General features: G+C 56.5%; 2 protein-coding genes across 2 annotated transcripts; one reads left to right on the forward strand and one right to left on the reverse strand.

The window, feature by feature from the left end:
• Positions 1-396: 396 nt before the first annotated feature.
• Positions 397-17,080, forward strand: BESB_033170 (uncharacterized protein; the record flags this gene model as incomplete). The annotated part of the gene is made up of 23 exons (XM_029361905.1): positions 397-1,012; positions 1,463-1,627; positions 1,860-1,994; positions 2,473-2,625; positions 2,886-3,293; positions 3,912-4,177; positions 4,365-4,400; positions 4,826-5,129; positions 5,851-6,759; positions 7,169-7,212; positions 7,597-7,684; positions 8,085-8,332; positions 8,711-9,481; positions 9,949-10,235; positions 10,697-10,941; positions 11,273-11,692; positions 11,956-12,312; positions 12,886-13,250; positions 13,440-13,865; positions 13,893-14,364; positions 14,876-15,859; positions 16,626-16,710; positions 17,053-17,080. 23 exons carry the CDS (start codon positions 397-399, stop codon positions 17,078-17,080), a joined length of 7,812 nt encoding a protein of 2,603 aa, XP_029215053.1.
• A 2,877-nt stretch (positions 17,081-19,957) lies between these two features.
• BESB_033180 (putative integral membrane protein, GNS1/SUR4 family protein) lies at positions 19,958-21,412 on the reverse strand (the record flags this gene model as incomplete). Its single annotated transcript, XM_029361906.1, has 3 exons — positions 19,958-20,590; positions 20,889-21,084; positions 21,282-21,412. 3 exons carry the CDS (start codon positions 21,410-21,412, stop codon positions 19,958-19,960), a joined length of 960 nt encoding a protein of 319 aa, XP_029215054.1.
• Between the last annotated feature and the right edge of the window lie 1,050 nt (positions 21,413-22,462).

The following is a 22,462-nucleotide window of genomic DNA, read 5'->3' on the forward strand; positions in this document are numbered from 1 at the left end:
GTGGCTCACCCCAGCCTCCTGCTTCTCTGCGGTTCAAGTGGTAAGTGACAAGACACCGGGTGCGGCGCTCTCAAGCCTCGAGGGTGTGCTCGCCTTCAGGAGCCAAACTCGCCTCTCGCCTCCGTCTCAAAGTTTGACTAGGCCATCTATATGTATCCTCCGGCGAGTGTTTTTCGTGGCGCCGACACTACCGCTCCCATCCTGTTTCGCGATCGCGAGCGCGGGCGGCGGCGACAGGCAAAACAGCGGCGAGCGTGTCGCGGCTCATCCGAAGGAAAAGTTCTCTTCGGTTAGCATGCGCATGACGTGCTCGGGATTCGTTTTCAGGGCGCTGATGGGTCGAAGTTCTCGCTCCTCCAACTCAGTGTCTGTTGGTGGTCGCTCGAAAACGACAGGATGCAACGCCTGCTGGTAGTCGGGACTCACATTTTGCAGGGAAAATTGGCTGGCGAGCTTGAGGCCGCGAGTGTTTGTTCGCCACGTTTTTGGAGTGGGTATTTCGGGGCGTCGAGTGTGCTTGCCGCGCCGCCAGCGGCGCCGATCTCGCGTGCCCTCTCTCGGTTTCTTCCGGCTCGCCTCGACGTCCTCGCGAAGATGGCGTGGCGACCGCCGCCGCGTGGGCGGTCTCCTCCCGCCGTGTTCTTCCTGGCTTGTTTGGTGTCTCTCGTCTCCGTTTCTCTAGCTCTCTCGAGCGCTGCTGCCGACTCCGGCTCAGCCTCTTCTGCCTCTCGCTACTTCGCGCTTCCGACGCACGCTCTCTCTTCAACTCTCTCTCCGTCTGCGCGCAAAGCGGCGCCCGTCGCTGCGCTCTCGCCTCCGCCGAAGTGGGCGCTCTCGTGGCCTCCGGGAGATTCTCTCGCCCTCGAAAATGCAGCGAGTGCGCGGAGAAGGGGGAAAGTTTTTGTCGAGCTCATGGACGCCCTCGAGGAGCCCGAGGCGCCTCGCCTCAAGCCAGACGCGACGGCCGCGCGCCACGTCAAAATCACCCCACACGGCTTCACAGCCGATGGAGGTATGCCGCTCTTGCCGCTCTCCGCGGGTGCACGACACCCACCAGCCGCTTGGCCCTCGACATGCACATATAGAAAGATAGATACGTATCCACATAGACAGATACATCGATGAATAGATAGGTCGATGTAGATAAATAGCTGTAGATATGCGCGAATCGATAGCCAGGTAGATAGATAGCACAGCAGGGGGGATAGAGGGTGTCGGGCGTGTCGTCGCTGCGTGAGCCTCCTTTGTGTATCTGCTCCTGCCTGTGCGGAGGTTTTCTTTCGGCTAGTGAGCCAGTCGAGTGCCTGAGGTGGTGTGTTGCCTTCCCGGGAAGAGGGGCGAGAGGGGGGGGGACAGAGACGCTGTCGATGTGCGGATTCCTCTCATCGGTGCGTCTTCTGTAACGGGAGCGGTGTGCATCATGTCTCGCTTTTCCTGTCTTTCTCCGCCACCTTCTCTCCAGAGCCGTCCCACGCGCTTCAGCCTCTCTCGGGCGGCTTGGCCGTCGCGTCGACGGCGGGGCTCTCCGCGCTCCAAATGGAGCACATATTCACGACGGTGAGCAAGCAGGACAGGAAAATTATCATCAAGACTCTTAAGTCTCTCACTCGGCGAAGCTTCCAGAAAGGTAAGCAAGCAGCTCGCGCTGCCAGGGCCTCGAAGAAGGGTGTAGTCTGTCATTGGCATTAGTGTCCATGCTTCAGAAAGGGAGGCACTTTCATCTAAATACGCTGAGAAATCGCGCAAGCTTCTCGCTTCGTGTGCGTTCACAAGTCTACGAACTCGCCGTATTTGAGTGTCCGGTCTCGCCAGAATCCATTTGCATGCGGATTCTGCTTGCCTCCGTGTGGGCTTCTCAGCGGACAACTACATCACCACACACACATACATTGCGCGCCTGACGCACACAAATCCCCTGTTTCGTTCGATCGCGCGCAGTGACCAGGAGAAGCAGCGGCTGCTTACTGGCCTCTCGCGGGTCGTCTCCTCGAAGCGTAGGTCATGGGAGAGAGTCGTTCAGACACAGCGGCTGGCGCAATTTCAGTCCGGGGCTAGCCCGGGTGACGCGCATCCATACAGAGGGCGAAGCCACTTTGGGTAGGGGAAGGCGTAGACTCGTCGGTCTACGACGATAGGTATCACGAGCTAGCATATATCTGGCCGCGCTGCCAGACTCTCCCCTCCCCCCATGCGTGTTCGGCGTGTCTGTAGGCAGCTCGCGCCTGTAGAGACATGTCGACGTCCTCCGCTCTGCGCATAAGTCGCCGAGCGAGCCACACTCCGCGATTGCTGGAGCTCTTTTCTGTGGTTTATTGACGAAAGCTAGTATTTATCTCCAGAGTGAAGCTGTGCGGCTACGCCAAGTTGAGGTCAGGCGGCGCAGGATTCTCTGAGCCATCGGCTGCAGAAGGACTTCGCAGTTCGCCTCGACGCTTTGGCTGGCGATTCGCGTCTCTGGTGTCTCCCGTGCAGCTGAGAGAGACCTCAAAAAGAGGAAGGCCGAGCTGTTTCGTGTTATCGCACTCGTTCGGAATTACCTCAAGATTCCGAAGGCCGTCCCGGATACAGACGCGTTTCTGCTCGAGTGCGCGGTGCACTTGGTCGAAGACATTCGTCAGCAACGCCGTAAGCGACTTTGCGGACTACGTTTTCTCGAGGGAGCAAGCCACAGGGGATGCAGGGTGTGGGCGATCTAGGGTGGCACATCGTCAAGAGTGGCCGCCGCGGCCTGCGTGGCGACAGGCCTCGGCGCCGCGCTTCGCTTCTGAGTGCAGGACTCACTCGCGCGCGCCGCACGCTGCGCAGCTCCGCCCCTTCTGCAGCTCTGCGCTGGTGTAGCGCTGTCGCTGATGCATGCGTGCGTCGCTAGTCTGTTGTGTGTGCAGACGAGGGGTACTGGGTTTTCTTTGACGGGCTGCGCCACGACGGGACGCTCGCGCTGTTCAGCTTCGTGTGGGGAAGCTTCTCTGAGCATCGCGGAGGCTTCGACTCGATCGTGGTAGACCAGACGGGGCTGATTGACACCTGCGCCGTAGCGAGTCTGCAGCTCGGCAAACTGCCGGTTCTCGACGCCTTTCTGCTGCCTGGCGGCTTCCTGGGCTCGGTGCTGGGCGTGATCATCAAAGGCTTCAACTACATGTACTTTCCTGCGATCGTCGCGGCCTCTAGTCTGATCAGCATCGCCGGAGGCATCATCTGCCTCACGCAGCTCCCCAAGCTCCTCTACAAGATCTACGACACCGTCGCCACAGCCGTGCAAAAGGGAGTCCGCCTCGGCTTCATGAAATACTTTCGTGAGTCGCTCCGCAACGCCGCAGCAGTCGCTCTTTCTCGACAAGATGGCTGAGGCCAGGAACCCATATGTGGTGCCTGGGGCAGGCAGTTGCTGACGCAGTCAGAGGATTAGAACTCCCAATATGATCTGACCTGGTGCCCCCGGCGTACATGACCGTGATATGATTTAGAGATGGAACGGAATGTGGACTAGTCTCCACTTGGTTTCTATGGTCTCGGCCGCCGACTGCTTGCAGACGGGGATGGGTTTTAATGTCTGTGCTAGGGCTGTATTCTGTACATGTGGGCTATCATCTTTGATGCTCTTACCTTAGTCTTCACTCTGCATATTCTTACTGGTGGATTAGTTGTGGTCCTCCTTGATCTACGTGTAAACGCTGAATTCTCCGATTCTACTGATTCCGGTGGTAGAGTACTTTATCAACATCTAATGTGGTTGTCGGACCTCTAGAGGGGGGGTCGCCTCAGATACGATGTGCGGATTCCTCGCTTGCCTGGCGAATACTCCGCGCAACTGGGCGTTTGGCAGCACCCGCTGTCGCTTGAAATCTTCGCCGAGCGGCCTGACGGGCTCTGTCTGTGGACGCGTTGCGCGCTGCGGGACTGAATGCTTGCAGAGCACCGCGTGCGGGGCGACCAGGTGGCGCAGAAGACGCTCGCGTATCTGGCGATGAACAAAGGCGCCATGCTTCTGGCTCTCATGTGGCAGCTGAAGAACGTGAACTACACGTCGTTGCAGAGCTTCCAGGAGATCATGCCGACCGCGTCCGAGGCCGTCTTTCAACACGGCGTCAGCTTCGGCGCTGTCGAATTCGCGTCCGAGCTCCAGCAGTACCTCCAGCAGGACTACCTCGCGCTGCGTCCCGAACTCGACGTCTGCTATGTGAGGAAAGTGTTCAAAATCGAAGCAACCGCATGCCGCGCCAGGAAACGAACGCGAACGCCAGACGCGAGAGAGACACAGATGCGCACGACGTGGGCGGGGAGGGACAGGCTGGGCATGGGCAGCTGGGACCTGGATTCGAGAAACACATACTCTGCTCTGTGATTTCTGTCCGGTATTTTTTCAGGGCACGCAGCGTCTCACTCCACTTGTCGAACTGAAGGTGAGGAGCTCACTACAGCTTCCGTGCCTGCTTCGAAGCTGAAATGCCTACATACTCACCTGCATATATATATGTATATACACATATATACGTATGTGTTACGTCGTGTGTGTAGAGAGAGAAAGAGCCGCTCGCCTTGAGGAATCTCTGGCGGTTTCCTCTTGCCTTTCTCGGCGTCCGCGTGGCGGCCAGTCCGACACATATGCGCATATGTGCAGCGAATAACAGTAGACACGCACGCAGTTGAGGGGGGCATATGTTCGCGCGCCCCGGCTGCTTCTCCACATCAGATATACATACTCACATATATGTCTTTATGAGCGCGTGTAGAAGGCAGGTGTGTCAGATACGGGGCGGGTTTTTTTGGGTGTGTGTGGGCGGCGAGCCGTCGTTTTTGTCTGTGTGTGCGTGTGGGATGCTTGCAGTGCGACGCCTCCTGGCGAAGCGTAGAGAAGTTTACGACGGCGGTGTCGGGGATGCTGTCGTATGTGAGCCGCTTCAACTTCCGCAGCCACGTGGGCGACCTGCTTCTCCTCATGTACACCATCGTGATTGTGAACATGAACACGGCATCAGGCCCCGGACAGAGCGCCACGTGGGCGGGCTTCAAGGACGCGAAGGCGTACATCGACGTTGAGGCCGCTTGGGGCGCGTTGCCCTCGCGGCTCTTCCGCCTTCCCTTCCTCAAGAAGAACGCACACGATATCTCTATCGGCCTCACCAAACTAGGTGAGACAAACGCAGGCGCATGCGCGGCCAAGTTTCGCCGTGCGGCTGCGCGCCGGGTCGATTTCGGAGGGGATCGCGTTCTTCACCAGCAAGACGCTTGTAGGTCGTAGGGGGCCGTCCCCCGGTGTCGCGTCGTTATCGCCCGAAGGTCTTCTCCACAGTTCGTCTTTCGTGCTTGGCGCGGGCATCTGCCTGCTGCGACCAGCCGAGGCAGACGCGTGCTCAACAGCTCTGGAAGGCCCCGATCAGCCTTGTGTGCTCTTTCCTTCCGTGAAAACGATGTGTATTTCGCTGCGCCTCTTCCCTCGCCTCACTCGCAAGTGCGTCCAACCCTGCACGCGCCTGGCTGTAGCCGGCTAGCTAAAGATCTGTCGAGTCACGCGTTCTTCTGAGCGCGAGTGCATGATGCATAAGATCATCGAATTTAACGGTATGTTCCTGAAAGTAACGGTACAAGCTGTAAACAAAGGACTCCTTAACTTAAACTGAGGAGTCAAGTAGGTACAAACCGTACAAGGATTAATTATGTCCATCTGTGCATCTAAGTTGAGACTTCCGGTTATATATTTTAAACGCTAACTTCCCGGCTAGACTTTGACTTATTAAACCAGCCTGGGATCATAAAAGTACTATGAATGGTAAGATTGAGCGTGAACTATCGAATGAAACAATGTGCTCCAACGCTAGTCGACGCCCTGCATGTGGAAATGCGGGTTTTCAGCGATTTTTTTCCAGTTGAGGCGGCTTCACCGGTGGAAGCCGGATCCTGGCAAGTGGACTCTCGTCAACCCGGAGCCGGAGGCCGTTCAGGGAGCGCCTTCGGAGGCCTCCACCGACGCGTCCACCCGCCTCGCCCGTTCCGCGTCGCTTCCGCTCTCCTCTGCGCCTCTCTCTCCTTCCGCGTCGTCTGCTGGGATTTCCACGTTGGCGCCGAGCTCCTTCGTGGCGCTGGCGGAAGAGTCCGAAGACCTGGGTATCCCGAGTTTCGCGGGCGCGACGGACGTGGCTGCGGCGGAGGCTGTCGCGGAGGAGGACGGCCGCTTGGTTACGATTCCTTTTGACGTCGAGGCGGCGGCGGCCGGGGCTCAGGCAGCGAGTGTGCGCGCGCTGTCGCCGAATCACCAGAAGAAGCTGAACGAGATGCGGCGTCGCAGGTCGGGCTACATGCTGCGCCTGCTCCATCAGGGCATGGCGCCGCTGGCGGAGGCGATCGAGCAGCTCTTTGGCCGCTTTCTGCATCTCTTGACTCTGCGAAACGGCGGGAAGCCGCTCAACACGTGTCCCGACGACCCCGACTTGCTTGCGAAGGCTGGCGTCTGCCCCAACAACCGCGCCCTCCACGCCAAAGATGAAATGCCGCTGCGACTCATGGTGTCCACCTTCGCGGGCATGTACTACAGGCGCGACGTCGGGAACTTTGGCGGCGCTGTCCCTGCGGACATTGTCCGGGACTTCATGGCCTTCTTCGAAGAAATAAAGTACGAGCGCGTTGCGCCAGGGTTCTTCGCGAAACTCCGCCGAAAACGCCCAAAGTGGATCCTCGACGTCGTCCTCAACTCGATCTTCGGAAAAGGCGCACACGAAAATACACCCATCACTTCTGACGAAATGACTCGCGTCCAAGCCATAGGTTAGCAATCACAGAAAGATACAAAAGGGGACACAAGCGGGCCTACCCTAGAGTGTGTGTGGGCTCGGCGACGAAGTGTGCCTCGCTGAAACGAATTTGAGCCTTCTGAAACTGCATACAGAGGGGAGACAGAGGTGCAGGCGCATCTGCAACTTATGGTTTTCTTCCGTTTCAATTGTCAATGCTGGAAAGCCTTTCTTTTTCGAGTGACGAGATGTGTGGAACAGTCTACCTCGTGTGTTGCATGCATCTCCCGTCGTGCATGTGTCATCTTCTGTTTGGTCCTTCACGTTCTTGCGCGCTGCCAGTGTGAATCCGCCTCGTAGTGTAGTCAGTTCTCTTTCGAAAAGGCTCCTCTCGTTTCTCGTCTTCACTTCCTTTCGCGTTTCTTTCTCAATGCGCCCTGCAGTTGAAAGCGAAGTCCGAGCCCTTTACCACCAAGTCGCAGATTCCGTAGGTCTTTTTTGAAGGGAAGGTGGGGAACGATGCCAGATGCAAAGGCCTCTCTGCAGATGCAGAGATTCTTCGTTTGAGAATAGTGCAGTTCTCTCAGAACACGTCGATGCATAGGAAGAAGTCGTTGCAGTGATGGCTGTCTACTTGAGGAGATTTGGAAATAGATGCCTAGGCTGTAGCAAAATAGAGGACAGGCATGTGACACGGCGTCCCCGGGATGTGGTGCTGGAGACATTTTCTAGTGCTTGCTGCTGAGTATCTCAGTCTCTTGTCTCTCCTTTCCACTTTGACGCACGCGCCTCCGCAGCGGGGCGGGGGGTCTTGCCGTGTCCGCGGGCATCGCTAGCAGGCAGTTTTCTCTTTCTCGCTCGGTTTCTGCAGGCCCGCTTCAAGTACTCCAGGTGCGACGCAACCGGCAAGGTTTTCATCCTTACCGACCTGAACGGCGGAACGCACTTCTTCGTCACAGGTAGAAAAAGCCGCGCAGCCCCGTGTTTAGGGTTCAGAGGTTCAGCGTAGAAGGCATCAGCACCCCGTTTTTCAACACGACTGATTTCGCGATAGGCTCCAAGCCTTTATACCTTCGGCGAGCGCTGACGCGGCCTCTTAACCGTGAACGGTGTACGCTGGGACAGATGCATGTGTGGATGTCGTGTACGCAGTATGCTCGCATCTGTGCGGCTCGCGAGCGAGTGTTAGAGGGGCGCCGCCTCGCGGGTTGTGTCTGTCTTCTGAGTTGTACGCCTGGAGAGGATCGACTTTCATCCGCCTCCGGGCAAAAATCCTTTGTCGCCCATGTGTCCCGTGGAAAGCCTGTTGGCAGCGCCTCTGGAGGAGTAGGGCTGTTGCGGTATTTTGCGTTGCTTCAGCGACGGCGCGCTCGCCGAGGCTTGAGGAGAAGGCATGCAGAATCGAGCTTCAAGTTCAGGAAAGTTCGATCGTCTTCCGCGGCGACCACGACGGTGGTGTGTTGCTCTTGCCTGGAGTGCCTCCGATCGAGGGCAAGTTGATGAAGAACGAAGACATGCAGACGCCAGCAGAAGAAGATTCAGACGTCCTCCTCGTCGTTGAGGCGACGCTCTGGATGAAGGGCTACCCGCGTGTCCACGCCCGAATGGTGAGGCCGCGTCTCCTATTCAAAAAAATATGGATGTTCGGTGTTTTGAGTCTCGGGACGATGTCCCGGAACTGCGAGATAGCATTCATTGGGGTTTTGCTCGCTTTTCCGTCCCGCTTCGGCGACCCGTTGTCATCGCGGGGTCTGTTAGATGCCGTTTTCGCAGTTTATTGCAGCTTCCCTCGTTCGCGTGTTTCTTGAATCTTCTGTAGCGCCAGGTTTCGGTTATTCGGTCGTCTGAGTGACTGCCCTGGGAGAAGCTTCGCCGGGGTGCTGTCTACTCCGCATTTGGGCGTGCTTCTTGTTCGAGGACGTCCACGTGTTCGGCTGATGTGCTCTCAGCTAGGCGTGTCTCCCTTGCTGCATCTGTTTTCTCAGATCGGTGCGATCCTATACGTGGTGAAGCGCCTTCGGTACCCGAGTCTGAGCTGGATTGAGCTGATTCAAGCGCTGACGCCGCAGGATTTGGAGCTCGCCTACCGCATTTTGCAGGAGGGCAGCTCGCAGAAGCTGCAGGCTGACTTGCTCCAGCTGGACAAGAAGACGCTCTACAGTTTCGATTTCTCCGTGAGCAACATTTGGGTGATTCTCCTGGGCACGTTGGAGCGCGCGGTCATGCCGCTGAAGAGACAGGCGTTGTTGTCGGCGGACTTCAACATCATCGTCGGCGCCTCGTTGGTGCTGGAGCTGTACAACAGCATCTCGAAGAATACTTCGGGACTCACGCTCTGGTACGGCCGATTCGAAAACATCGTCTACAACGAGCTGAAGCGCGTCAAGTCCCGCGGATGGAACGTGGCGACCTGGGCGTCCTTCGCAGATGCTGGGCAGCCTGATGCCGAGCGAAGAGACGCACCCCCTGACGCGTCGACGCTGGAGGCGGAGACGACGAAGCAGCCCTCAGACGGCGCGACCAGTCCACGAGAGGCACCGTCCCTCTCCGAAGGCGCGACGGCGAGCGAAGCAGAAAATGAGAGTCGCCCAGTCTTCTCCTTCCAGACCGACCGGGTGCTTGACTGGCAATGCCGCGCGTTTTATGACAACGTAGACTTGGAGGCAAACTTCAAGGGCGCCGCAGACATCGACCGCGACGAACGAAATGCCCTACAGTGCAGTCTCCTTCAGTTCATGCGCCGACAGCCGAGACCGGTGAGCGAGGAGAGACGGCGGGGGGCGAGGCAGAACGAACCGCGCGAGTGGGGGACAGTAGGGTAAAGGCGCCGCAACACGGGCAAAAAACACCCTTCTAAAATAGGCTTTTCCACATCATCTTGAGCTACAGTTGGAAAATATACATCTGCTTGAAAAAAATTGAACCAATAGTTATACTTAAAGAGTTAGCTAAAGTCGTACGGCATTTTACATCTTTTTCCGGCAAATGTTTCCTTCCCATTGCATGCCGTTTTGTGCACGCCACACCTAAAACACCAGTGGGGCGCCGACAGCAAAGAGACGCGTCCCTCTTATTCACTCAAACATATACAGGTATATGTGTAGACGTCTATATTCATATCTCGTCTATGGGTTCATCTGCGAGTCGGTCTCCACATATATTTCCATATATATTAGTCTTTCGTAAGTATTGAGTCAAGGGAATGTGGATCCGAATGCCGCAGAGCGAAGAAGATAGCGAGGAGTTGCGCAAGGAGAGCGGCAAAGTCCTCGCATACATCAACCGCATCGTCTACGAGCTGCGTGTACTGAAGGGAAAGTCTGCTTTTTCGTGGAAACGCTTTCTGAACGCGTTTCCCTCTCAACCCAATAACCCCGTCACAGAGCTGCGCGACGACATGAACAAGGTCAAGGCGGCCCTACAGAGGACCTCGCGCAAGTTAAAAACTACCTTCAGGGCGTGGGGACACAAACTGCGGTCTGAACTCGGCAAGAAATTCTTCGGACGGCGGTAAGTTGTCGTACCTTCGCCACAGAGGAGGCGGGGGTTTTCTTCTCTGCATATATATGGCGAGTGCAGATTTTGTTTAAGGTGTCGCGCCTCTTGAGGCGCGAGGTGGCTGGCGATGCCAAGTAGCTTGATATTGATGTACACAAGAGCCTTTTTATATCTGAGTTGCTTCGTACTGCATCGGCGCCTGTAGACATAGAGGCGGAGGGTTGCGAGCGGCAGGTCACGTGACCCCCAAGCCTCAAAAATGCACAGAACTCGAGCAACTTTCAAAGCTAGAAAGGGGAGCAGACGGCAAAATTGAGCTTGCGTGGGTTGAGGCCAAGCGGAGTCCGCACGTGTTGTTGGCTCTCAAGTAAAACTGGCAGAATGCGCATCCGCTGAGACTCCTGAGTGAATCTGCATGTTTATTGACCCGGGGTTCTTCATCTCTGTAAGCGTCCTCTGTTGTTTGCTCTCAGGCCGCTCAACGTGATGCGAGGCGAGCGTTTCCTGCGTGCGATGTTTGTCGCCTTCACCGAGCTGTTCCCAGATCCGCAGTCGTTTCCCGGGCGCGTTTTGCTCAATCCGATGCAGATGTATCAATTCTGCGGTCTCCAGACTCTGCTCAGAACGCAGACGGCGCCCTACCTCTACGACACCAAACGCGGGAGAGGACTTTCCACGCAAATGAAGGCTTCGCCGGTGCCTTCAGACTCCCACAGAAGTAAGCGCAGAGACGGGACGATGCTGGCAAAAAAGCCCAGAGGCCGACGCGAAGCAGAAAACGTGAAAGACTGTGATGTCGGGACTGTATGCATCGAGCGCCTGCTGCTGGACGGATTTTTAGCTCCCCTCCTCGTGGCAGCTCGCTCTCCGGCATCGGCTGCTGCAGCACACATACTTTCGCGTGGGTCTATGTGTATTATCGTGTGTAGTTTCAATTTCCCATGTGCATGGGATTCATGATCGTGCCTGAGGGCGTCTGGGTGTATGAGTCCACGTCGACGCTACACGTATGTTCATTGTAGCTGAAGCTGCCCTTGGTGTGGCTTCAGACGCGCTGGCAGCTCTTGACAGGCGCGTGGAGCGTCTCCTGCTTGCGGATGCCTCGTTCGATAAAGCCAGTGCAAAGCGGACTCTCCGTCAAGTCGGGGGGTACATCCGTCTACTTGCGGAGACTGTATTTACGCGCGTGGAGATGCCTGAGCACACGGCGCGGACTTTCCTGCGCTACGTAAATCGAAAGATGCGCGTCGAGAAGCGCGACGCCAAGACCGAAACGGACTTCATGGTGGAGCTCCAAATGCAGTTGACGGATCTTTCGCTGCTGCATGTCATCACGTCGGCCTTCGATGAAGTCGAGGAGCTCAAGAAACTCCAGGAAGAACTTTCCCTCAAAGACTACAACGTCGCCGCGCTCTCGGCCGAAAAATTTCGACTCTACTCGCCTGCGTACTACTTTGGTCACTCTCTAGGTAGGACGACAGGCCCTGGAGGGCTTCGGGGTGGCGGCCTATGCCTCTGCGTCTCTCGGGTTCTACGCCTCGCTCGCTGTCGCGCGTTGCCTGTGTCCAGTCCTCTCTGTCGCACGAACCTCTCCGTGGAAGCCTCGCTGTCTCCGTTTCTCTCAACGGATGTTGCCAAGCTACCCGATCAGTGCGTCGTCCCTGTACGCATGCGCCGTCTAACACCGCTGAATTCCGCTTTTTCGGTCTCGTGTTTTCTCCCGCCGCTGCAGGCTCAACGCGGTCGGGGCATCGTCCGACGTCGATGCTGGTGGCGACGATCGAATGCAGGCAGCAGCTCTCACACGCGGGAAGCAGGTCTGCAGCGAGCTCTTTGCCGGCTTTTCTGCAGTTCCTTGCCCAGGCTTTAACTCCGCAAGATGTCGCCGACATTCTCTGGGCTGACATATCGTCCTCCCAGGCGAGCGACGGCGCCAGCCCAGAAGGCACGCAGGAGAGAGACCCCTGGAGCATATTGATGAAGACGCCGCTGCTAGCTGGCCTCGAGATCTTGTCGCATGCGTCCGACTTCCACCCCGATGACGTGGGAAAACTCTTTGCCCCGCCAGCTGTCGTCTGCCACACTGCCGGTGAGTGTTCTGCGGCGAAATGTGCCGCAGAACGAAATCCGGAGTCAAGCTTCAATGTCTGCGTGTAGCCGTGCGCGCCTTCGAAGTTAAGAGGAGCTCTGAATTGCTCTGCAATGCGGTGCTCGAGACGCAGAGGTCTCTCCCTGCATCTCAGAAAGCAGACAGGCGAAAACACGTGACGCCGTGGGCTGGGGAACCGAAGTAGTGCTGTAGGACGCGGGCTGGGCTTCTAGAGACACACGGTTTTCGCCAAACCTCACGAGACAGAGGCGAGATCCTGCGGGGTGCTGCGGGATCGGCAGAGTCTAGAAAAGGCAGAGGAAAGCGAGCCGCAACTCACGGTGTAGTCGTAAACGCAAGACGACCTATCGTGTGCGCCTCAGCGCACATGGTAGGCTGTGTAGGACTGGGAGGATGCTCGTCACAGCCGCTGCTTGAATCGGTATTTCAGACTACACACAGGGGCCAAATATATTAATACATGTGCACTTCATTTTGTAGCAGGGCTTCACCTCTGCCTGGGGCTCGTGGGCGAAGTCTGCTGACGTCTGTTCGGCTGTCTGTTTTGAACAGAACCCTCGGCGGAGTTCGCGCTGCCTCTGAATCTGTCGGAGTGGATCAAGCTCCGGAAAGACGCCTCCGTCGATGCAGGCTTTATGTTCGAGGCGCGGCTAGAGAAGGCCGAGGAAAGCTCCCTCTTCGATCGGGGGGAGGGGGCCGCCCAGCATGTCTCAGTCTCCCTGGAGGTGCCCTCCACGCCGCGAACTGAGCGCGAAGAAAAAATCCACAACCTCGTCACGACAATGGACTCCCCGTTCCTTCCCGAGTTCTCGCCCGGAGTCAATGACAAGGCCGTTGCTGGCGATGTGGCGTCCTTTCTCCAGGAAGAAGCTGAAGAGGAGGGTGCGGGCGACCCAGAAGACGCACAGAAGCACGACGCGCTCCTCGGCGCTCCGTTGCCCCCGTCCTATCTCGAGAGGGAGCAGGCGCAGCTGCTGAACGGCGCGGCAGAGGTCCGTGGCGGTGTGTGGAATCAAGGGATCAGCGCTGGGTCCGGCGACGACGCGCCTGCCTTGCTGGCTGAGATGTCGGAGGCAGAAGCAGAACGGTGGTTGCGGGGGAGGCAGCCCGGAGACGGCGATGCCGCATCGGCAGCAGCTGAGCCTTGGATCACCTCTAGCGGCAAGGAGAGCGACGCCGGCGCCATTCTTCCGCTCAGCGCCTCTGCAGAGCAAGTGTCTGGCGAGGCTTCTCCTAAGCGGCAAACTGGAGAGGGGAGCGTCCTCGCGGGCGAGAACGAGGTTGAGGCACTCGTGCTGGGTGGAGAGGGAGATGAGACGGAACCGCTGCTGGAAGGCGACTCTGAGACAGCCCAGGAAGGCGACACAGGTGGTGGCGGGCCGCGACGTCCCTTCGAACTGAGCAACTTGATTCTGCCTCTCTTTTTAGACACCTTCCACGGGTTGTACTCGCTGACGCGCAGCTCTCGGGCGCTCAAGAAGGCTTTCTTTCAGAAGATGTCGAAGCGGTTTCTGGCGGACTACCAGGCGCGTGTGCGCCAGCTCGAAGAAGCGGACAAGACAGAGACGGGAGATGCAGTGAGAGAAGACGCGTCTGCTGCGCAGAGTGAGGGAAAGGCGAACAGCATGCGCAGCCTGGAGCGCCTCTTTGCGCGCGTCTCTGGGGGGATCAGCACGCCCCAAATCAGCCACAACCCGCTAGTCAGCGTCGTGTTCAACGAGCTGTACAACAACGCCGCGCAAACGAGGAAACTGACCCTGGCTGAGAACGTTGCGAAAGTCTCCACGTGGGTCTGCGTAAACGCGGCGCGAGAGATCTGCGGGTCAGACTCCGCCTCGATGTCTGCGGAAACTGAGACGTACCGCCAGTGCGTGAGCAACATCGAAGCGAGGTGCCGCGATCCCGAGTGGCAAGAGTTCCAGACGGTCTTGCAGGCAGAGGAAAAGGCCATCCTCTCCGGAGTCTTCGTCTCCGCCATGCAGAGCGTCCCGCCGGCCGCCTGCCGCCAAATGCTCAACTCGATCGACGACGGTAAGAGAGCTGCATCGGACCGGCGAAGTCCATGCCGTTTGGCATGTGGGGCTGCGCTCAAACTGCACACGGGGCGCCTCGAAGAGAAAGACTTTTCTGAGCTGAGAGGGGGTTCCTCTAACGGACCTGAGCGTTTTTTGTCGAGTCTCGGGATGTTCACGTTTGAGTGTGCCCTCTTGTCGAATCGACCTACGCGTTCGCGCCGCCGCGCACCAAGAGGATCAGAAAGCGCCAGGGAGCTCCCCGTATGCGTACGCGGAGCTGCTGAGTTTGGCAAATGTAGCGTGGAGTCGCGCCAGTTGCTTATGGTTCGTCGCAGTGTCTACGCAGAACGGCAGTCGCACCGTAGTGGCCCTGAAGAGCTCGTGAAGTTCGGGAAGCGCGTGGGATCGTATCCCGGAGTGTGTGCTCAGTCAAACAGTGCAGAAAAAAGGAAAAGGTGTGGCACGCAGGATCACCCGGAGAACGCTACATCATCGTCGCTGTGGAAAATGTGTATGTTTGTGTTCAGTGCTTGTCGATCTGGTACTGGAGGAGCTGCAGAGGCATTGGTGGACTCCCAAGGAGCTTGTCGGTTCTGCGTCGGTGCGTGAAGCGCGCCGTCGGCAGTCGTCTGCAGACGCAGACTCTGTGGAAAAGAAGTGGCAGTTCTTGAAGGACCGCCTATCTGCGCGTGTTGAGGTGCTGAGAGACGTGCAGCCCGACTTGTCTGTAGTCACTGTGCGGTACCCCGTGGAGGCATTCCTCTTCAAACTGGCCAGGGGCGACTTTCTGAGCCGCGAAAACGTCAAAACGTATCTCCAGGACATGCGCTTCTCGATCGCCCGGGCTGCAGCCGTGCAGCTCGACGGAACGATGGTGAGCAAGGCTCTGACGGCGAGGCAGCGGATGCGGAATAGGGGCGGCCGAAGGCGGGAGCGCGCGTTCTACGAAAACATCCCCGAGGGCCCAGGCGATCAGAAGTACCTTCTTCTCTCTGATTCTGGCTCGAATGATGCCTATGAGGCCGTCACTGGAGACGGTTCTTTCCTTCAAGGCGAGTCCACGGCCGGGGCAGATCCCGCGGCGTCTTCGCTTGAGCCCGCTGAGTCCCCTCTGTCTCCGTTTTCCTCGTCGAGCGTTCGCGAGCAGAAGACAAATACGCGCAGAGGAAGTGACCTTCCGCAGAGCGGCTTCAGTCAGGGCGAGGCGTCTGGGGAGCCACGGACTGAAACGCTGGCAATGTATGGGCACGTTGAGGGGTTTCCAGGGACAGAGAGGCCTCGCGCAGGCGGCTCGGGTGCTTGGGCAGAGCTTCCCTTTTCTGTGCAGCCTGAATCAGGAGGTGAATCTCACGAGTTCGGAGACGCCTTCGGCACTCGCGTTAATCTCTCGGTGCTCAATGAGTTCACCATGCAAGTAACTGCAAGGCGGGAGGGACGGCTCAAGTGGATGAGGCCTTACCGCGTCAATCCGGCGCTCCTTGTCTTGGAGGTTCTCAGGTCGATCCGAACGGGTGAGGCAAAACACAGCAGAGGTTCGAAAAAAAAATTTGAAAGGTGGCAGTGCGTTAGCGCCTCGTGGTTCCATTTGCCGCGTATGAATTCTTTCGGTCGCCGCCGGTGTCATCTTTCCTGTTGGCTGGCCTTTACACATTCAGACGATGGCAAATGAGCCGAGTATGTCTCTATATGAAGATCTAGGCAACGTTGTTTGTCGTGTGTGTGTGGGGGGGCATCCAGCTCTCGAAAGATTGTAAAAGGGGACGATCCGTGCGTAAATCCTTCATATGTCGCGCGGGAAGTTAGTCTGGGCCCTGTTCTGAGCTCTGTTCCCTCCTGGCCAGTAGTGATCTTCAGTCTCGGAAAAATGAGGACATCGTGGAGGGCTGGCAGCACCGTATTGTGGTTGCGTCTAGTGTGGCAGCCGAAAAATAGATTTCGGAAGACCCTTCGCTCGACACAAGATGCCCAGATCCCGCTCTTCCTCAAAAACAGTGTCTCGTTTCGCGAGGGGCTTGTCTCTGCAGTCCGTTTGCTTTCGCATGGGCTTCCACCTCCCTTCTCAGACCTCGGCATCCACGGCTTTCGGGGCACGGGTCGGCTTTTTTTCAGATCCAGTAAATCTCTTTCATGGCGTTTCCTCCCATCGTTGTCTCTTAAGAATTCCGAAGCGTGTGGATCATGCTTCGTTGAAACGTCCTATTTTAGTCTGGGTTGTCCCTTAGTTCCGAGTGTTTATGGCGGTTTCGGGTTTTCGTATATTTATCCGTTTGTTCTCAGGCGTCAGGTTCAAAGGCCATCGAGATTCCAAAGAACGCCAAGCGCACCTCCGAGCAACCAGATTTTCTCCCTTGGCGCTCATGAGGTTCGTGAAGAACAGGGCTGCAGCCATCCGGCGTCTCTTTTCGAGAAAAAAGAGGCAAAGCCAAAGGTGACGAGTGCTCAGGAAGTGTGCGCAGTCTACCGCATGGAACGTGTGCGTAAAGTGGCAAGGCCGTCTGAGAAGGCGACAGAATGACAAATGAACCGAGGGTAGCACCCATATGTAAATGAAGGGGGAAAGCGAAACGAGAACAAACATTTTTTTTCGTGGGATTGTCGGACGTGATCACGCGCTGTCAGAAAAGCGAGACCCTGTTGAGCAATTCGACATTTGGGTCGAGCACAACATGCGATGCAACGTTTCCAACGTTCACGCAATTCTCAGAGAAGACTGCGCGAATGGAAGAGGGTAGAGAGGAGACATAGCAACGCAGAAGGACAATGCGGAACGATGTGTAGCAGTAGCGAGCCATGGGAATTTCTTTCTCCGATCATTCTCAGGCCATTCGTTCTCCGGGAAGTTTTGTTTCTTCGTGCTGTGGTAGCTGAAGCGCCGCGCCTGAAAGTACGCGAACAGACGAACTTTCCACGGTGTGTTATAGAGGATTACAATTTGAAATCAAGTTTCTCTTTTCATAGATCATCAGTTACGTGGCAGTGTCAGTCACGTGTAGGTACTTGAGTGTGCCTACAGGGAAGAATGGCAATTGTTTTTGCGGAACTTCCACCCACTTGTCACCACTGCGCACCGCGACAGTATCGGCTACATATGGAGTTCAGTTTGTGGATTTGAAGGCCGCGCTCGAAATGGGAAGTGAGAGGGATTGGGTAGCATATTTGTGGCCGCGCACCATGTAATTATGTGCGTGATTACGTTAGTGACCGTCCACGCAAGTAAGCCCGTAAGCTGAACTACAGGGCAGCCATTATTGCAGAGTTTCTCGCGTTCGTCGGTTTCAGGTTCTCCACGCACCAGTGAACTGGTTTATGGTCCTCAGTCGCTGTTTTCGGTGTCGGTGTCGGGAAATTCTGCCATGGTGTCACGACAGAGCTGAGGAAAATTGGAATTCGAGTTATTGATTCTCCGGATATATATCTCGATTTCAAGAATGCGCAAGATTTTAATACTCGACAGCCTTGAATCCCCACGCATTCCTCTGAGGAATGTTGACCCGCAACTCTATCTCCACGTTCTTCTGTGGAACAGGGGTGGATTTTCCCCCCTCTCTCTGGTTTATATCTGGCTAACAGAAGACGTCCGGCTCCTCTTGTCAGCCGTCGCAGTTGCGTACAATGGGCCAGCGCCGCGGAAAGTTGTCAAGGACCGACATGCGGCTTCGCGAGGTTCTGTAGGTCACGCTGTGCCTTGTGTGAAGGCAGATGCTTGGTACAGCGTTCGTAGAGTCTTCACTAAGCAGGAACACCCGTTCCCGGATAAGGAGAGCAGACTGGGGCGGTAAATCATTTTCCCCCGTGGATCCGCGGCGTTCTGTCCGGTCCCCCTGCTACCCTCCAACGCTGACGAGAGAAGTATGACGCATAGGAAAGCACCTTGCTGACGGCGATCGCCTGGAGCGTTTTAGGTCTCTCACGTTCGAATGCCGTCTCCGGCTCTGTACTTTGGATCGCATAGACACACTACCTCTATTGTAGGCAGTGTAGTGGGGGGAGGAACCTGCACGGTGGTGTATCAGATGGAATGTGCTCTTGTGGGAAGAGTTCGATCATTCAATCAGGTGGCATGCCACAGGTCAACTCAGTTGAAAAACGATCTGATACTGATGCGTAGCTGCACTTAAGTGGCAGTAGTTGACAGATAACAATGATGAGCCGCACACACCAACCGAAAGCGAAAAGCGACAACCAGGATGAGGCGGTCCCGGCCGCTGGCTCATCTGTCTTCTTGGCTTCCGTATTGGAACAAGAACTGCCGCGATTGGTCGGCGCGGTCACACATGGCTCCACCAGCCAGTAACACGCAGGGGGTGCCGACCTTCACACATTCGAACAGGAAGTGGCCCGTCGCACCGCAGTTACACTCCATCCCGACTCTTGGACGGATCTTGCGACGTCTTTTCTGCTTTGAGAATGTGGCACATATATCGTCATCTCTCCATAAAAACAAGCAATGGCCGACCAGCCAGATCCGAGGAGAGCGCTGTCTACGATGGCGTGACGAAGTCACAAGAGGCAGAAAACGGGCTGCCCGTGCCGCAGTTGTATTGCACAGCGCCAGCGTACCTCTCAGCTGATATGCTGCACGAACCACTTCCGCGATATCATCCAGTCTCATATACTCACGGGTCGAGTTTCGTTGCGCTCTTGGGGCACGAAGGTGGCTGCCGATCTGTGCCTTGTCAGGCTACCCCTTTTCCCGTTCGGTTGATGGGCTGTATGCCTAGTGCCGCGGTACAGCACATACACTTGACATTCGTTGGCTTTGCTCATGCGACCCCATGAACTGTATAGCTGTGAAGCAGCCCAGCAATCCCCTCCCCCCTTCATCAAAGAGAGGACTCAGACAGCGAATCGATGCCTAATATCAGGAAGTCCTCTGCATCAGTACGTGGAGCTAGCACGCGTTCGCACGGCAATATACCATGTTGCTGCATCGCGCATCAGAGGCCAACTCGGCACCCTGTGCGCGAATTCGAACAGGAACTATGAAGGAAAATCTGTGCATTGTCAAGATTCGTGTATGCGCTGCAGGCGCTCTTATCCGGCGTGTCGTTTTTCTGCAGCTTGAGTTTTTGCTGCAAGACGCAGAGTCACTGTCAGACGTGGGCCGCGGCACACACATATCTTACAGACCTGCGTCACAGACCCGATGCCAAGGAAGCCTGCTGCGGTGCAGTCCTTTGTCCGAAAACAACTAGGAACTTTTGTGTCACGAGTAAACCCAAAAACACCATGTTTGCTTTCCAACACGAAATGGTACCTGAAAGATCGACCGAGACATGAGCAGGCAGAACAGCCGCCACCAGAGCGCGTTCACACAACAATACTACACAGCAGCTGGCAGGAACGAAGAAACTACAAGGAAAACAAATACGTGAGAGCCGCCCCGCCGACGCAAGCACAAGGCTTGTGTTCATTAATTTTGGCCGAACAAGACAAGTTCTATGGGGGTTTGACGAGAACGCGGCACAAGACGTTCTCGCACAGTCGTCGCCGACGCGCCTCCAGTTCCGCATTGAGCCGGCGCTTCACCCGGGACGGGAGCACACCCATGGGTGGGAGCCGAAGTGCGACGGCGTGTGTTTGTGTCATCAGTCTCTTGCGTCTTTTCTCTACTCAGCTTTTCTCGCCTGAATCTTCTTGTGCGAGGAAGAGCCGGACACGTAGCGCTTGATGAAGTACTCCGCGAACAGATACAGGTACGTCGAGTACATAAGGAGACCGTAGAACAGGTTGTGCGAGTTGATGTATTGCCCGTGTGACAGCGGATCTGTGAACTGCGCAACTGTCCACTTGTTCTCGAGAGGGTACGCGAAAGCGTAATACAGCGAGGCGCAGGTCACGCCAACCCCGACAAACATTTGCGAAATCTGGGCGATGGTGACAAATATACCCCAAGACAGCGGGCGCTGCAACTGCGCAGCGAGGAAGTAGTAGAAATACATGACGGCGTGCACGCTGTAGTTCATCGCGATGAAGTAGATGCCGGCGGGCTGCTCCACACAGTAGCCGTCCCACGTGTACAGCAGCACTGTCGCGTGGTGGTACCAGTGCAGGAAATTCAGAGGCCGCTTGCGCAGGATAATGAAGACAGTGTCCAGGAGCTCAAAGTACTTCGAGTAGATAAAGAGAAACACCCACAGGCCACACGCGCCGTGGCCGTACGTGTAGACTGGCGGCGAGCAGATGGAAACTTCAAAGCCCCAGCGGCGCAGAATCTCAAACAGGTGGGGAACGACTCGGCTCTGGCGGGCATGCAAAGCACACGACACACCAGACACAGCGGTCAGTCCCCACTCGCGTGGTGGAGCCGAAACCAGAACTGTTACTCAAAATAACTTTGAAGCCAGCTGAAGTGCATCGCTCTTCAGCGGCACCCGACGGACGGCAATTGGGAGTGCAACACCGCGGCTGACAAGTCTTCCTCGCCTCACGTTCCGCTGCCATACAAAAACGGGTTGCCGTTGAATCTCCACTCTCTCGCCTTCCACCCACGGGGGGGGGGGGGGGGGGGGGGGAGGAGGAGAGAGAGTGGGGACTTACCATGCCCATAAAACTGAAGACGGCGAGCAACAAGTTCCAGTACTTCAGGGGCCGTCGCAGGTCATACGCCGGCCTGTTCTTCATCCATTTCGTGCCGAAGTAGCAGAAAAGAAGGTACAGGGTAACTGCAGTGGGGGCAACGTAGTAGCGGCCGATCGTCCAGACAAGGCAGGGACCTGCTTTGTATGTGGTTTCGCTGCAAGCCGACAGCAGACGAACGCAGCAATCTGCCCAGCTCCTCCACGCCGCGGTTTCCACACCGCCGAGCTACCGATATCCCGACTACTCACACATGACATCAACCGCGACCTTCGAACGCGTGCTTATGTGCCGAACAAAGCAGTCACCGAGCTTAGACGAAAGTGCCCATGCAAGGCTGGAGGACGAGCTTACAAGTCTGTGTAAAGGGACCGGAGGATAGGGTACTCCTCGTCGAGATTCAGCGCGGACTTCACCGGATACGTGCTGAGCTCGCCCAGGGGCCGCCTGTCTAAGTCCATGACATCCGATTCCTGGTACTCCATTTTGCCGCTGCGAAGAGTTGCCGGAAAAAAATGGGCGGAAACTCGGTCGGGAGACTGTGCGCGTCGTCAGAGGCTCGCACCAAGCGCTGTCCAGCGGGATACAAACGATTTCTTCCTCGACATTCACAGAGGACGGGTGACCTTCCTATTCAGGGCCTCCAGGCGATGCGTCTCGCGACGAATGCTGGGCACGCCTTAATAATACCCGCTCGTCTGCACGGCATACGAGAACGATGTGTCGTATCCGCGGCGTCAGACGACAGGCGAACGTGATGGCTGCTCCCTGCGGAGAGACTGACGAGGGTACTTCTGAGTTGAAGATGAGAGGCTGGCTCTCCCAGGGGTAAGAAAAATGACCCCAGCGGGGAACACCCTATGCAGACAAACTATTCGACCCACTTCTGCGGAAGAAGGCTCGGTCATACGGAGAGGCAATCACTAAAATGTGTAGGACAGGAGCGAGATCAAAGTCCCTTCCTTAAACGGGAAAAATACGATTGCGGTAGTGGATGGGTCACTGTCTACAAAAAAGCGGGAGCGAAACGGTGTCGTTACAACACCAACGACAAGTTCGATGCGCCTAAATGCAGGACAAATCGCGTCCTTTTTTTGCCGCGATCGGGGCAGTAGAAAAGAAGGATGCACTACAAGACTCCGTACGCAATCTCTGTTTTCCTTTTCGGACGCCGGAGATCCACACACGGGCAACGTGAATTCGTCGCCCTTCTTTAAACAGTTGTACAAGCGATCGCGACAACAGGACGAAGGAACAGTAAAGGAGAAATCCCACCTCTCTGGAGCTGATCTTTTCGCTGCAAGCCCCGTAAGCTGGTGCCGTCCACACGAAGAATAGCCACCAGAAGCAAAAGACGTTCCTTTCTAGAGTTTCACAGAACAAATAACATCGTCTCACATGCAGAAGCTTGTTCGTTCCTGCTGGCAACCCCTTTCACAACCCCTGTGCAACGCGCCGCGTTCCTTCCTGATTTGCGCACGTGCACGCAGTGACGCCGTCCGGCATTGGAGGGCTGCAAAGCAATGCTTCCACGC

Source organism: Besnoitia besnoiti (genome assembly GCF_002563875.1).
Source record: "Besnoitia besnoiti strain Bb-Ger1 chromosome Unknown contig00019, whole genome shotgun sequence".
NCBI lineage: Eukaryota > Apicomplexa > Conoidasida > Eucoccidiorida > Sarcocystidae > Besnoitia > Besnoitia besnoiti.